Below are 17057 nucleotides of genomic sequence, written 5' to 3'. Positions count from 1 at the left end.
AATTTTATTACTTTATCTGAAAGGAAATTGGAATTATTTCCGGATTTAGCAGCGGAAATTTATTAGCACAGGCAAATTAATTTTCCATACCTTAAGGAAGTTTTAGTTTCCACCACTAAAAAATGTAAATATTTTAATTGTTTACAATTTACAATATTATTTACTCCTCTTGGTGGGCCCTTCATCAAGGTAGAAAACCGGCGTTGATTCGGCAGAAAGGTCCGGAAATATGTGCGATCACAAGTGGCATGCTGCGCATATTTCCGATGGTCCAGAAACGGGTTATGGCTTGGTTGAAACGAGCTTAACACAGCTTTCGCTGCTTCCGACAGTTGCGCGATGAAAGAGGTTGAGACAGTCAAGTTCAGAATCATGAAAAATTTCCGCTTTCTTACGAAAAAAGAGGTTTTATGATCTTCAATTTCTTCGAGACAATTCCGAATTCTTCTAGTTCGCTATTAGACGACTTTGAATAAAATAAAACGCAAATGTTGGAAAATACTTTATATTGTAAAACCTATTCAACACTGAAAAATAAACGTAAATAAATCTTCGCTAACAATATCGCTACAGTACTGATATTTTGTATAACAAGTACCTACATCGATTATCTCTTTCTAACATTTATGTGCGATATACAATTTACCTTATGGTTAATCTACCGATTACAATAGCTTACTCTGTTGTTCATGTGAGATCCTTTTTCGTATATAAATTATTGCTCTTGGTATTATTTAATAATTCACTTTGATGGAATAGTTAAATTATTTTGTCAATTTTGTGATGGATTTAATACCTACGGACCAAAACTTGTTTTAACCTAGGATTATTTACAACAGGTAAAAAAGATGTCACTTCCAAGATGGAAGAATTCGCTACCACTGCTATTTCCACATATCTATTAGACATCATATCCAAGTACGTACAAGACCCTGTTTATATGTATTTTATACATCACTGAGAATTTACATGGTAAAAATTGCTAAAAAAATCCCTACTGCTACTCTGCTTTATTTTCTTTAATATCAATTCAAGGCAGTGAATGAAGTCATGCTGAATATAATATGATTGCTCGTCTCTAATATTGAAATTAGAAAGAAATATACTGGATGATATTGCAATGCTTTTAGCTGATGTTTTGAGATGAAGACGCAAAGTTTGGGCAACAGACTGAAACAAGAGAACTAAACCCTCTCCCTGAGGACACAATTTAACAAAGCATCCCCGCGAAATCCATACGGGATTAGAGTGCTGGCAACTTTCTTGTCGCCCGCAACATCCAATTGGCAAGTTTCTTAATTGCCTTTAATTCCTCACACAAAAAAAATCCCTCACTACACTACCGAGGGTTCTCCCTCATATCCCTCATCAGGACTCTCCGTTAACACTTCATTCACGTTGTCTATGGCAACGTTCACAGCCGCGTCCTCACTTTTCACCACACTCACGCTAACACTAATACTATCACATTCGTCTTCAGTGTCCGTTTGGGCACTTGCGCACTTCTTCGACACCCCCGGAAGACTATGGGGATTGGCGGGCAAACATGGCGGCCAATTCACCGAACAGCAGGGCATTGAGGAGGGTGGTGTGCCGGCTGGTTGGATGACGGGTGGTGGTAGTTGACGTGGTACTGGGTATCCGTCTGCTGTGTACCTGGAATTGAGCGAAAATTGATCTTTTGAATGAAATTTTGCTTGGAAATTTTCTAAGAGTGTAATAGCAGTAGCTGTTTGAAAAGTAGTAGTGGAGTGAGAGAGTGGGGAGAAAGACCCTGCGATTGGATCCCTAGAAGTCCTACGAGCTGACCCTTCTCGTTCCACCTCCTCTGAAAAACGATCCGTACGTATTGAGCTCGAAGCAATCTGACCTGACGTAGCAGAACGAAGTAACTTGAACTGATTAGTACATTTCTCTTTCGACCCGCTCTTCTTTAATGTTTTTTTGTATATAGATAAACTATCCGGAATTGATACTGTAAACTTTCCATAAAAAACGTTGATTCATCATCCAATAGAAGAGTGGTGTCATAAAATCCTCCAAATCAAACCCCCCGGGTGTTGTAATGAAATTTCGCAGATTGTAATGCGGAATTGCACACGCAATATTCCGAATGAAATGTGTGTATAAAAGCAGTAAAGCTGAGTGCAACTTGGTTGCACCATGAAAAGAATAATTTAATAAAATATTTTTCCATTTCGCTTTAAATTGGTTTTCGCCGGTGTATTTTTATTGCTGCGAACCCCACTTTGATTTTTTCCTCGTGGAATATCCTGGATTTAATTTAAGTACACATTTTGAATATTTATTCAGCGATAGATAAAAGGCGAAGTCTCGTGCATCCGATTTCTGGCGTCCGATGTCCTAAAAAAACACATCCGTATGATGGTCGAATTTGACTTTAAACATTTCCCCTGCACGGCAGGAAATCTTAATTTTTAATTAAAATCAAGTTAAATTTAATTAAACCATTAAGTTTGACTAAATATTTAATTAAATTAAAAAAAATTAAAGAGAGAACATTTTTGAACATCACACGGCAGGAATCTCGCGCAGGAGACGTTGGACGGAGGCTCACCTTACGTCTGTGGTGTGATAGTGATCATAAGGTGTGTCCACACTGCGAGACAGAAATTCGACCTCTCTAGAGTACCTCTTGAGGGGGTTGGCTGCTGAGTGTCTCTTCATTCTATTGCAGGGCAGGGTTCTGTAGTACGCATCATTAGTACACGCTGATCTGCAGGCTATTTTGGGCAATCCATAGTCCATGGGGTAGTTCTGAGCATCCACCATGTGACGCACAGCTGCAGGAGGAACAATGAGGTCAACCAAAATACTTCTGTCCAAAACTGGAGAATTATTACGGGTCGTTTCATTTCTGTTACGTTTATTATCCTCTTAAGTGTCGACAAACAACACCTTGTACACCACTGCGAGGCTAATCTCAAGAAGTAGACCTTGCTAGTGTTCTTCCTTGTTAAGGCGCAATTAAGCAAACATATTAACCGAATTGTTTACCCTCAAAGCAGAAGTTTAATATAAAGAACCGACCCTCATTCCCCAGGTTTGTGTGGCTCTTGGCCGAAATTGCTTTCCTTGTTCGTCGTAGTTATTTTTATTAACCTTCGTCGTCTCAAGGCACTAAAGCTGCTTATATTTCATGTAATTCAGCTTATATTTTTTCCTTTTGAGGATCGATTTCGTTTAGGTCACACAGTGCGTAGGAAATATTTATGTGCAGATTTGCATCTTTGATTTTGGTCATGAGTATCATGATATATAACATTTTTGGACCGCTTTCGAAGCTTGCAATCATCGTTTTTCACGCATAAACCGTTTATTGAAAATCAGTGCGAATATTTTAATATTTGCAGGTATGCGAATTATGTTTCGCGTTTGCTAAATATTTACTTTAAGAGCGAATTGAGGGCAAACCAACACAAGTGGGCCTCCTCCAGGATTCGTGCATGTGCTTTAAACCTTCTAACGAGCTGCTAAAACGGGCCCTTACCTTGCATGTGCAAACTGGGCTAAAACAGCACCTGGGAACAATGGAGATTTACCGAAATGGAGCGGGTGCTGTTTTAATGAAATACCAGTGGGAAAGAGCGAGATTTTAAACGGTTTCAAGTAGCTGGTAGAGGTGGATTTGTAATAGAATCTCTTGTTCATTTTTAAGTTTGCGTATCCAAAGCATTTGAAAGTTTTTATTAAAAAGAAGTCCTTCACCGACTGAAAGCAGTTTCACTGGCTCTGTTCAGAGTATGTAAGGAGTGACGAATTCCTGAATAATTGTCATTTTAGGAGAAATTTCAGGTTTAAATTAAACGGAACTTTACAATTTCTTCCATATATTTCACCCCTCCAGATACCTGCAGGGCACGTTATGTTTATATCCGAATAAAATTTTAATGTTTTTAAGGAAAATTTAGTACTACGGAAAAGCATAAAATTCGTCGCCGTATAGTACGCCTTCCAAATGCTTTTACAGCCTTGTTCAGTTGCCTGGAAAACTTTACCGATTCCAGATGAGACATGTCTTGCCACGCACGCTCGTGGTTTGTCCTCGATTTTTTTTCGAAACCACACCGAAAGCACCCCGAAACTAATGCAAAATAAAGCCCTTTCATGAAACAGCAAACAAAAACTAATTAATAAAGTATTTAAATTTCTAAGTACAATTATGTGTCAATACATCCCCCAAACAACAAATTATATAAATTCCTAAACTAGATAGGGGATGAAATAAACAACCCTAATGGGATCGACCTTTATAATGCTGCGTTATTTTGCTAATGAATAGAATGTTTCGCTATTAATTTATATCGATAAATAAACCCACCAAATTCAAATTTTAATTTAATATTGTGAGTATTTTGATTGTTCGCATTTTCATATAGATCTATGTTTTAATTAATAAGATAATTAAGTTTTTTCCAGTTTTAAATAGGGATGAATTTCATTGATAATACACGTTACCCCAACACAATGTCGTCGGTTTAATAGTCAAAGCTGTTTTCAACACTGAAACAATTTCGCCCCTAAATGATTTAAGAGCACATCAGACACCAGTCGCAAAACCTTTGCTCTATTATGTCGGCCGCATAATATCATAGTGCCTTTCATTTCCCCGAATTTACAACGCTATAAGGGGTTAAAATATCATTACAGTGGTAATGGGATTACTTCAGACTCCACGCCTCGGAATTTAATAATGGCTCTAATACAGAGCTCTAAAAATTACATTTAAAAACTTGCCTAAACTGCTAGGGTCGGTGGTGTAAAATTCCGCCCCACTTCTGATACAAGCAACCCCAGGTGCGATTATGTTCTCTTCTTCACCCCCTTGCCTGACATCCTCCCCATCTCCTGCCCTCCTGCAACCTATGCTTTCGGTGCCGTTAATCAAGTCCGGATTTTGTTCAATTTGATATCTGCAAATGAAAGGGGTCCTTGCAACATAAGCAAGCTGAAAGTTCGTCAAGGAGGAGATAGTGCTTTGTGTTTGCACTAAAATTGAGCAAACACTAGTGCAGCTAAAGCTTCACGAGCACAAAGTTGTTTATCTTTTAAATAAAATATAAATAAGAAGTTGAAACTTACCTCCTCAGGGAGAGAGGACTTACAGTTCTGTTTACGTTTCGCAATGGAGATAGATTGTTGGCAAACTGATCGTCGCAGGTTCTCATGCCGAAAAGCACCATTTCCTCTGGTTCTGAGGCGCAAGTGGTCGTTTGAGTGGTGGGAGTCAGGTTGTGCTTCAGTTGCTGGTCCAAGGGGGAGGAGCTGATTGATTTCGCTGTGGAGAGGATTTTAAAATAACATATTTTAGACATTTCTCAATTGCCCTTTGTAATAGAAGTACTTTATTGGAGAATTTCTCTCAAATGTAAAACCAAGTTTATTTACTAAGTGCTTAAGAATGCTCTAACCGCGGAATTCACACTCAAGCACTTCCCAAGTTTACTCTTCACTTTCATTAAAATTCGTGTTCAAACCTTTGATAATTCGATTTACCACTTCGCGAACTAAATGCAATTTTGCTTGATTTTGTTAACAAAACCCTTCGCTCTCAGTTATACCTAATCCCCTCACAATCTAACCCGAGAAGCTCCAGATCACTTGTCAGTCGCATTTACATATCCAGGTTTCAGTTACTCAAAAGGACTTTTCTGCATTTTAAAAATTATTATCTGATTCGTCCTCTTTAAAGAACTTTAGTAAATGTAAAAATGTACCAAACATCTTCCATCACATCAAATGAGAGTATCAACTCTTATTTTCTCATAAAAGTTACTCGAGCCAGCTACGGCCACATAAATGCTGTGAAGCCATTACGTTTCGTCTCATAAAGTGATAAATTTTATGATTTCAGGGTAATGAGTTGCGAGTTTCGAATTTACGATCTATATTACGAAAAGATCAACGTCTGAAATACGTCTCTTTGCACTGGCACAACGAAAAATTTTTGCTCTAAAGCGACACTTACTCCATGTTTTCTCGCTGGCACCTCCATTTTGAGCTTGCTGCAGATGTAAGGAAACCTCCTTGGTTTGGTCCCTCTTCTGCTGCCTCTTCTTCCTGCGATGGCACTTCACTACACATACAATCACTATCATGATCACCAGAAGCGCGAAAACAGACACTCCGATCACTGCAAACATGAGGTACTCCAAAGGAAAAGACACTATTATTACTATTGGTTCTTCTTTGAGGACAATTTTGATAGTAAAATTCGATTGGGAGCTTCCAGCGGCATTTTCCGCATGGCAGACATAGGTGCCATTGTCTTCAGCGTTGGCATTATAGATGAAGAGTTCGCTCTTCTTGCTCTCAGTCCCTTCTTCTATGTAGTACATCAGGCGCATACCTGGTGCGACGCTGGTGTTGTTTTGCAGGAGTTGTCCATCGAACCACCAGGAAACCTTTAAAAGAATGGACGAGTAATTACAATCAGACTCTTACCCTGCCAGAAGTTGTAAAAATTAATGAAGTTCTTGTTTGGCTCGTTTGTGCTATTCGAATCCCCCAACGATGTTAAACGTAACCTAATAACAAGGCAGACGAATACATAATGCATGATTTCCAGCAATTAGTTATTCCATATTTTTACATTTATACGAACTTGCCAGTTCCAGGGCTGCATATTTATGAGTCTTTTTGACTTCTTTTCCCCTTGATGTTGCTTCGAAAAGAAAATATCATTCCAGAAATTGCATTTTCTTACTCATCCCAATTAGAATCGAAATTCCCGAGCTGTCGGCTTATTGAAAAAAATCACTTTGATTTATCTGCTAAGACTTACTGTCGCTTCTGGAATCGCTCGAATCTGACAGCGAAGAGACACATTCTTCCCTTCCGTTAGCTCCAGATAAAAAGTGGTCGGCTCAACATCCGGTAAACAGGCCAGTTCCTCTTTAGGGACGTTCTTCACCAAAACGTTCCTCAAACGGGATGGTTCCTTGCACTCAGGATCACTGGAGAGGGGGATGTGGAAGCTGGAAAGCCAATTACGGAAATCTTGGATGTGGCAGTCGCAAGTCCAAGGGTTCTTGTGCAGCTCTACTCCTTTGAGGGTTTTTGGGAAGGTGTAAGGGCCATCTATTGTTTTCAGGTGGTTTGATGAGAGATAAAGCCATTCTAGGCGGTGGAGGCCTGGAAATATAGGAAGAATGTTTCTGACAAAATAACCATTTCAGAGCGGAAATTTATCACATGTTTCAGACGCAGAATGTGAGCTAATTGAGTCCACACGCTCCTCAAGTCTGTCTCTTCGAAAGTTGAGCAGAATTTACAAAAAAGTGATGTTAATTCGCCAAGTGAGGGACATTTTCTTCCTGTTTAAAGCTCAAAGTTGTGGCGAAACGTGAGCTGACAGATAACCGAATTCACTAGACAGAACACTTTCTTCCTTCCTTTGAATGAAAATTACTGCTAAATTAGCGAGAAAGGAAGTTGAATGAATTCATTGGACCGCGACTATTTTCCGGAGGCTTAAATGATAGAAAGTGAATTTAAGTGAAAGTTAGCAGAGATTTGAACTGCCTAAACTGTATGAAATTACATTGATTCATTTTTATTTGATTTTGAATTAGGTTTTTTTTGTTTAGTTTAATAAGATCCTTAAAATTTACCGATTTAACACGATGACGCATTAATGAGCAATTTATATAGATAATTATCGGTTTGTCTGATGCCCGGAAACGTATCTTTAAGCCACTAGCGATGTTAAGCTCCGTTTTCCGGACTCAAATTAATACCTTAAATGAAAAGGCTTACTATTTGGCTGCAAGAAAACGACTAAGCTCAAACTGACATTATTAAATTCGTCTTATCTACGAGAGCACCTTATAGTGAATATCCGCAATCTCGCCGCCACTAAGGCCGGGCGTGTTAAGATACGACAAATGATTGAAAGCCAACCTCTTTACATCTTTAATGGGATTCGAGTTTAAAGCGATTTTGCCACTTTAGACAGGATCCTTGCGCCTCTTGGGAATTACCCCAATTGGTTTGCTCTGAATTCTAAATTGTTCAAATTCGGAAATATCATATGCACTGCAAAAACTTACCCTGGAAAGCCCCTTCTTGTACCTCCGAAATCTCGCAACCACTAAGCTCTAGTGTGTTAAGATAGGACAGATGATTGAAAGCCAACCTCTTCACGTCCTTAATGGGATTCGAACTGAGGGTGAGTTTCATCAAAGACTGGCAATTGGAAAACGCCACTGTGGGAACAGTATCCAGAAAATTGCCTGATAGATCCATTTCCACCAAATTCGTCAATCCTTTGAACGTGTCCTTGTGCACGGTTTTAATCCGACACTTTGATAAATAGAGTCTCTGCAGGTTCACCAGTTGTTTCTTAACAAATAGCTCCTTAGTAAGTTTCGCTAAGTTGTTATCGGAAAAGTCCAGAACTTGCGTCTCTGGATCAATAGTGTTGGGGATTTCGGTTAAAGTTCTGCCAGAACATTCCGCAGTCCGTTTTCCGTTTTTCCACTTGCATGTGCACGACTGGGAACACGTTGAAACTTCGTTGACGACATGTAGGACCATAATGGAGCACAGATGCCACAACGAGATCTGCATCTTGGTGGGTCGAGGAATGGCCTAAACAGATGCCTGTTTCATGTCGCTTCGAAGTTACCTGAAACAGAACAAATTCCTTTTACTTAAGGCCAAAAGGGTCAAATAAAGGTCGTGCACTTTGTCACTATCCTCGAACTTAGGCCTTACTTTTTGCATGCAAGATTTATCCTCCGCCTGCTCCTTTTACTTAGATGTAAAGTTTTGGTCTCGACGATTTATTCCCCGCCTTAGGGACTTGCCAGATACAAATTGGCCTTACTGCCTACATTTGTCAATCGAATCCTCGCAGGCCTGAGTTTTGGTTTTACGGGGTTATATTCGGGGTGTAACGGCGAAACATCTCCTTTAAGTTCGTATAAATACTTGAAACATTGTGTAAGTTTCAAAAGGGATTCAGTCTATTATTCAAATATCCGCACAATGGTGGATTCTCAGACTTCAGTGCCGGTCAGACGTATTGTATAAAAAGGGAACGTTTCCTTCGACAGCACTTTTTCCCATAAAACATTTATTTTGCCTTGACATGAGTCTGGCGATTTATATTCTGCTGACGAGAGTTCGCAAATTGACCTTGCTATGTTCTGGGGCTCTCCTAAAATCTGGCATTTTTCACTTAAGATCAAGCAAGGAAACGCTATTTTGATGCTATAAATATTCATCGCAAATAATAAAAGCAGATATACGTTTTTCCATTTTGGTTGTAAGGAGCTAAGTGCCGCGTTCTTATGCTCAGTATCTGAATATCTTATTTCCGGGGAAAGATCGCGTAAACGAGTTAGGAGGATAGTCTTAGAAGCATTCGACCTGACACATAAATGGCGATTTTTTCGTCAAGAATTTGTCGATATTACAGAGACTTAACCTTAAAAGCCTTTTTTCTAAAGTTGATTTGTGTTTGTTTTAGAGTTGTTTTTAGCGAATGCTTTTAGAGATTTGTAAACATAAAAAAAATTGCTCATTGATATCTGACTCAATCATTTCATTTGAAAGGTCGTGGTCCATCGAACATCAAAGCGGAGTTAGATTCAACTCTGGGGGAATCAGGTCTTTAACAACTGATGGAAATTAAATGCGGTCGTAGGAGCTGCCAAGACGAACTTTGAAGTGATCGACACAACGACTCTGCAGATCTGACTACTCCCCAGATATTGTGGTGAAAATCCACAAAACTGCACTGGAAGACTGTCGAATAAAATTACTCGAGTTGGTAAGACATGATGGACATTTCAAATAGTACTGGACATCGCATTTCGATCGAACAATTCGATATGAGAAAGCTGTGCACAAGTTGAGTGCCGCGATTACTCACAATAGAATAAAAACCTCGTCGTGAGGACGTTTTAAAGGAGTGTTTGACAATGTTTTGCAGCAATAAAGCCGAGTTTTAGCGTCGATTCATAACCATGGATAAAACATGGGTCCATCACTTCACTGAGACGAAAGAGCAGTGAAAACAATGGACTCAAAGGAGAGAATCGTCTCCAAAGAAGGCGAAATCGTCTCATCAGCAGCAAAGGTGATGGCGTCATGTTTTTTGGATCGCCGTGAGATAATTATTATTGGCAATCTCCCTAAAGGAAAAACGGTAACTGGAAAATGTTATGCAAATTCAATCAGCTCGATTTTTATTTTTTCTCTCGCCCACCATATTCACCAGATTTAACCCTCTCAGATTATTTTCTATTTTCAAACTTGAAAAAATTACTCGGGGGAAAGAGATTTTCCAGTGATGAAGAGGTGGAGTCCAAAGTTGATGCCTATTTTGAAACATTCGAAGCATTTCTTACTATAAACGGGGTATAGAAGCCATATAACATGGCTGGGAAAAGTGTGTCCATCTCAAAGGAGATTATACAGAGAAATGAAGCAATATTTTTAATTTTTGTCCTCGAGTGTTAGATCGGGTGCCTCTGAGACTATGCTCGTATGTCGAGATTTTGGGTGTAAGAATTTTTAAAACTTCGAAAATTAGTGTAAAATATTAATAATTATGCGTCTACTAAACCTACCAGTTCAATCATAATTTCGCTCTTGCGAGAATAATTCCCTTGTATGTCCCGGAAAAATCCACATATTTTTGGATTTTTCCGAGCGTTTTATTAGCAATTCGATATTCGATTTTTAACCTCTGAATGCGAATTTCTTCACACCCCGACCTCATCTTGTTTCACCGTGTTTCCGGTTCAAATCATCTCATCGGGGATTCGTTCTGACGAGGTTATCGTTAATTAATTGACTTAACACGAAACTGAACTCTAGGCAAAATTTGACCGACACCAACAGAACATGAACAAATTATGATTTTCTCACCCTTTTGATTCAACACTTCCAGATGTGACTCATCTCAGTGAGGGGGAAAATTTGAAATAATGAAAAAACTGACTCGACAAAATGAGGGACTTTTCCTTTACGTTTTACGCTCAAACTTTGAGTGAAATGTGAGCTGATAGAAAATTGAACTCGCTAGACCGAACATGATAATCCCCCTTCCTCTAATTCAAAATTATGACTAAATCGGCCAGAAAGAAGGTTGAATTAACTTATTAAATTCCGATTATTTCTGGGAAGTTTAAGGGCTAAAAATTGAATTCAAATGAAAGCTAACAGAAACTTGAACTGTGGTGCGCAAGATTGGTCTCATAACTCTTTCAGTTCAAAATGGCAGCGAAATGCCTGGCAAAAAAAAAAGTTGAATTGACTCTTCAAAAGTGGTTTGTTTCTCCATTGGTTTAATGGAAAATTTGAGTCACTGACGCACTCATTCTGCCAAAATACACTCTCCAGGTTTTAGCCTCAAAATTTGCTCTATTGTGTTCCCTCTTTTGAATCACAAAGGCAATTAAATTGATTTAAAGTGGATTTTATACAGTTTCGATTTACGTCTAGCTAAAGTCATCTGTTCTTGCCACTGTTTTCCTGTTTCATTCACATCCAGCTCAACTTTCCCGTAATCAAAGTTCCGTCGTATGTGATTTATAAAAGGAGTGCGACAGGGATATTATTCGATACTGCCTTAAAAGCGTAAACAGCTCATATTGATGTGTTTGTGTTAGTTGCAGCTGGCGTAGTGCAGGGGACACTGATTAAAATGAAATTATTAATGAATTGACCGTAGTATTTTCAATGAAATTAATATAAATGAAATGAACCCTTCTGCTGTGCGTGAAATCACACTCGAGTAGGATTATTATTGGTTTGGCTGATTAAGTGGCTAATTACACCAGACAGAAGCAAAGCATTAATATATTACCCACGTTATTGGATGTACAGCATCTATAAATAAAAGTGAGGAGACCAATTTATACCGTGCTAGTTCGTGTCGACAGGGCATAAATCGCCCAAACCAAAATTTCGGAGCAACGCAAAAGGAACAAACCAGAAATAAATGTTCCATGTGAAAAACTTAGGTCGGAGCAATCGCTCTTGCTGGGGAAACTCTTCTTCCAAATCGAAAGTGGGACTATGTAAATTAGGATACAGCGACAGCTCCCTAAATCGATTTCCATTAATTTTTGGGAAACGAATGCAATTTGGAAAAAAAGGAAAGTCATGTGAAACTCTTACTATATTAACCGAAGGAGCGGTATTCAATTTAGCTTCTAACGGTTTTTGAGAGTAAATAAATTTGCTGGAAACTAACAGAAAGCACATCCCTCAAAAGAAGTCTAGGGCAGGCTTTCACGAGGGATTGATAAATGATTTAACTCGTGGTGCCGTCCTAGTTCCAAGATAGATTCTCTCCTTAATCACTGCATTCGGTTCCGGGTATAACGTGGTTTCCCTCTAAGAAACTTTCGATCTGCTGGCGATTAATTATCATGCCTGAATTCTTTCCCATTTTACCTTAAAGGCGCTTGGCTTGTACCAAAATGATGTGTCTGATATATGGACACTTAGGAACTGTAGTTAATTATCATCTGGCGGAGTTTCCTTGAGCCGAGTCAGATGTGAGAAAACCATTAAAAGGGCAACGTCAAACTGATATTTTCACGCCCTAAAGTCGGCGTCCGGAATGTCAGCACGCTCTAAATCCCTTGAAACTGGCATTAAGAAAAAAAAAGGTGTTTCGGAAAATTCCTCCCCAGGACCGAATTCGGCAGGTAAAAACAGCCAACAAACTTTTTCCAATAAAGCATTTCATGTTTAATTGACAAAGTTTCTTCCTGTATCCTAATAAAGAATTCCACGCAGCTCCTCCTTAAAAAACGTATAATTGAACCTGAGCACGAAGTCGTGAAAAACAGTTATTAATATCTTCCAGTTTATGAATTCCATTTTAAATTCTTCCGAATCAAATTGGGGCGCAGGAAGGAAACCGTGTTTTCTATATCGAATATCTCTGAATTTAAGCCAATAAGCCCACCGAGGAGATAAGCAGAAATTGTATTTTGATGTGATCTTGCGATCCGGTTCCTGTAACTTCATTTTCATGCGGTCTGGAAACAATATGGTGTAAATAAAGGGCCGGATTCCCCAATCTCTAAGGCCGGATATTGCAAGTTTGGAGACTGAGGTCTTTGAATCATGGATTGGTTCTGTGTTTTGTTCCATAAGGGATTTTCCCTTCAAAACTGCTATAGGTTCGGTTTGAAAATTCTGCAGTCCTGAGTCCTGGATCGAGCATCTAAATATACTGTTTATCATAAAAATTGCAACACCTTGAATTAATGCATAAAATTCAACCAAATTTGGTATACGAATTTAGTTGTAGTAGAATAAAATTGATCAGGTTTTACTTACAGCGTCGTGCGTTTCATACAGGAAGGGATAGAACCAGTGGCATACATTCAAGGTATCGGAAACGTGTTTTTCCGGCAAGACAACGCACGACCACGTATTGCTCGTATAACTATGACTCATCTATAACGTCGCAATGTTAATGTGCTTCCTTGGCCTCCACACTCTCCTGATTTTTCCTCCATAGAACAAGCTTGAGACATGACGGGGAGAAAAGTTACGACATCGGAGAACCCATGACGTATTTTGACAGAGTTACGAAATGCAATTAAGTTGCCTGAGATATATTAACTTAAGTGGAGATCAACCATTTACTTATAAGCATGCCCAAACAAGTTTCTGACGGTTTAAATTTACCAGCTGGTTATACATACTATTCGAATTTTAAAAAAATTCTGGAGTTCGGTTAACTCTCAAGTTACATAATTTGTATTTCATAGCGCTGTCAATATACAAATTTACAAAGTTTCACTAAAATACGCGCATTATTTCTTTATACAAGGTATCTCCCGAATAACGGCCTCTATTTGTATCTAAAAAACTATGACTAGGAAAAAGCTGAAATTTGAGCATTATGCTAAAGTAGAGGTGATCTATTGATTACAAATATTTTTATGGAAATTTCACTTTCAGTTATACAGGAAATGAATGGCAACCCGCTTATTTTAAATGGCCCACCCTATATATTGTATCAAATTTTAATTCTGCCGGATATTATAAACATTTTTCACGTATAATGTCTATACTTTAATTTTAAGGATTTCTAGATATTTAAAATTAATTATAAAACGTAGTTGCAGTTATTAATGTATTTAGTAATAATTCGCAAATACCTATAAATTTTGGTATAAAATTTAGCACTGTTGTACAAAATGTTTTACCGCGCTTGGATCAGTGAGTTAAATCATACTTTTTTACTTAGGGTTTTTAAAAAGATAGCCCAAAATTGTCATTTAAAAATTGTAAATAATTTTAATTCTTTAAATAGGAACCTTCTATTTTTACAACGAATACATAATTTAAAAAAACCACTGCTTCAATTCCATTGCCTATACCTAAACCTAACCGTTTTCATTTTATTTCAAAGAACGACTTGTCAATGTTCAATACTATATCTTTAAGCATGACGGCACCCGTAAAATATACAAACGAAGATTACCCCAACGTGTTCATCGTTAATAGTGAATGTAACAAGGTATTAACTAAAACATATCACAAATTTGGTATTCGGTATCCCGAAAAACCGAACCCCTTACGAAAAGTCCTCGAACGCATGATAGATCATTTTAAATTTAATGAATCTGTCAGAACACCTTCCAGAAAAAACAAGCTTACTGATAATGGAAATCGCCATTTTTAAATTATTAAAAAATACATTAATGGCTGCAATGGTCATTTCTTTTTGAAAAATTCTGAATTTATCGAAAATCGTAAAATATAGGCATAGAACATTATACGTGTATGTTCAAAATGTTCCGCAGAACCGAAACTTGACATAACATAGAGGGTATTCCATTTAAAATAAGCGAGGCGACGCTCATTTCTGGTATTACCGGAAGTGACGTTTCCATCAAAATATTTCTAATCAATAGATTATCTCCGCTCGAGTATGATACCCAAATTTCCACTTTTTCCTAGTCACAGTTTTCGAAATACGGATAGAGCCCCATATTCCTGGCACACTCTGTATAGCAAATGTTGCAATTTTTCTGATAAGTAGTACATCCGATGTTAATGATGTACTTTTTGCTTCAAAGCAATGAAAGTGACTTCGACACATCGCTGTGAAGATACATCAAATGTTACTGTACCGTAGAGTTTTTAAAAATTTCATCTCCTCCATCTTTAGCCATCAAAGGATATCTTATATTTAATTTAAAATCGTAACTCTCAAGGCTGCATTTCCTCTCGACTGCACTAATCCAAAGGACAAAGCTTTTCTGCCATATAACCCTGCCCATGTTGTGCTTCTTTCTTTTCTGATCTGCAGATTCATTTTCGATATAATAGCTTGATCTGTCCCCATTATAGCTTATCGAACAGCCAGTTGAATGGCTGCCAAGAATGACCGTTCAATGCATAGGGGAGATAGGGCATTTATTTGCAGACCTGACATATATAGATAAAAGGAAAAAGTTTACAAATACAGACGTAAAATTCGCCTTTGGATGAATAAATATCGGTTTAGGACATCTCGTATAGGAGGTTTAGCTATTATTTACTCCTTTATTTATAATGTATTTAGCCTTAAATGTGGCACCGCTACCCTGTTGCATAAAAGATGAACCATGGCAGAAAAGCCGCACTTTTGCCTCGTATCCGTAATTCGCTGTATACTTTATGAAAACATGGAAAGTGTTGTCTGCTTGTATCAAAAGCAGATGCATATTGAGGAAATGGAATTCGACTTTCATATTTGCCATTACGGATTTGCTCCTTTTGAATTTTGAATATCAAATATCCCATCCGGAACACTTTCTGCATATTTTGTTCGAATTCCGTTTTCACGTCAACCCAATAGACATGTTCGAAGCATTTTCCTTCGCAATGCATTTGTTGTTCTCATCTTATTGCAAGCTAATGAATTTTTAAACTAATACTTTGGTAAATGGCAACACGGCGTCATTCGTTTGTCAAATATCGTGATTGGACGTCATATAAGAGCGACAAAGTCGATACAGTATACACTTGTCAATTTGTAAGTGGCAGCGAGGTTGCCGCACTGATAAAATTTCTGTATATTTCAGATTTAAGCCTTAGCTTTTTTGCACCTAAATCGGCCATTTTTAAAAACAATATCCACCCTAGAAAAAAACTCTGTCAGTATTATTGATAGAGTTAAAGTAGCCGTTAATTGATCATCCAGTAATGATGTATTTTTGAGAAAAAATTAATAGCAAATTAGAACTGTTGCGCCAATGATTTTTGCAGTGGATGATCATGAAAACATATTCTGTAATTGCCAAAGTTTGTCGTAACTTACTTTGTTTCGAAAGATCCATGCAACATGGTTTCATTTGAATGCACCACAGATCGCCTTTAAGAGACCCTTGAGACGCCAGCGGCGGCCTTTGTTCGAATCCCGTTTTCAAGTCAACCCAAAAGACACATACAGTGTATTTTCCTTAGAAAAGAATTTTTCTCGCTTTAATTTTATTGTAAGTTAATGAATTTTTAAAGTACTACTTTGGTAAATGGCAACGAGACGTTATTCATTTGTCAAATATCGTAATTGGTCGTCACGTAAGAGCGACACAGATGGTGCAACATGCGAGATATAATATAAATTGCGATGTTGCCAAATGCACAAGTTTCAAATCAGATTTGAAAAGAAAACGCAGATCGCAAATTTTGACCAGCAACAATTGGCTTTATGGGTCAATGCTTTTTGGGCTTGATGATAATCAACTAATTATAGAGTGTATTTACCATTTGTAACTGTTTAACACACGAATGCATTAAAACTCGTCTTGAAACGGACTCCTTAGGAGTTGTAAGGGACTTGGCTCGCACCACTCGTCTCAGAAGTGGCTCGCTTTGTCTCATCGTTCGCCTAAACAACTCGATTTTTTCAATATTGTTTTTTACAGTATTAATAAACTTTATTGATAGCACCAGTGTCTCTCAGACTGTGAACTCAGAATAATCCGAACGTTATTATGCAGCCCCTTTACAAATGCTCCAATTTTGGTAACATCATGCAAAGACATGATTTTTTTTATCTTTTG

General features: G+C 38.0%; 1 protein-coding gene across 2 annotated transcripts in view; it reads right to left on the bottom strand.

The window, feature by feature from the left end:
* Positions 1-491: 491 nt before the first annotated feature.
* Positions 492-17057, bottom strand: part of LOC136343692 (leucine-rich repeat-containing protein 24-like) — a 101429-nt gene continuing 84863 nt past the window's right edge. For both annotated transcript variants that reach the window (XM_066290581.1, XM_066290582.1), the window contains 7 exons: positions 8073-8650; positions 6806-7155; positions 5990-6425; positions 5104-5299; positions 4759-4934; positions 2579-2804; positions 492-1656 (listed from right to left, as the gene is read on the bottom strand). In XM_066290581.1, the coding sequence (XP_066146678.1) occupies positions 1335-1656; positions 2579-2804; positions 4759-4934; positions 5104-5299; positions 5990-6425; positions 6806-7155; positions 8073-8592 (2226 nt within the window). In that variant the 5' untranslated portion in view covers positions 8593-8650 and the 3' untranslated portion in view covers positions 492-1334. The remainder of the gene's footprint in view (positions 1657-2578; positions 2805-4758; positions 4935-5103; positions 5300-5989; positions 6426-6805; positions 7156-8072; positions 8651-17057) is intronic.

Source organism: Euwallacea fornicatus, chromosome 15, assembly GCF_040115645.1.
Source record: "Euwallacea fornicatus isolate EFF26 chromosome 15, ASM4011564v1, whole genome shotgun sequence".
Lineage (NCBI taxonomy): Eukaryota > Metazoa > Arthropoda > Insecta > Coleoptera > Curculionidae > Euwallacea > Euwallacea fornicatus.
This window is presented reverse-complemented; position numbering and strand designations above follow the sequence as displayed.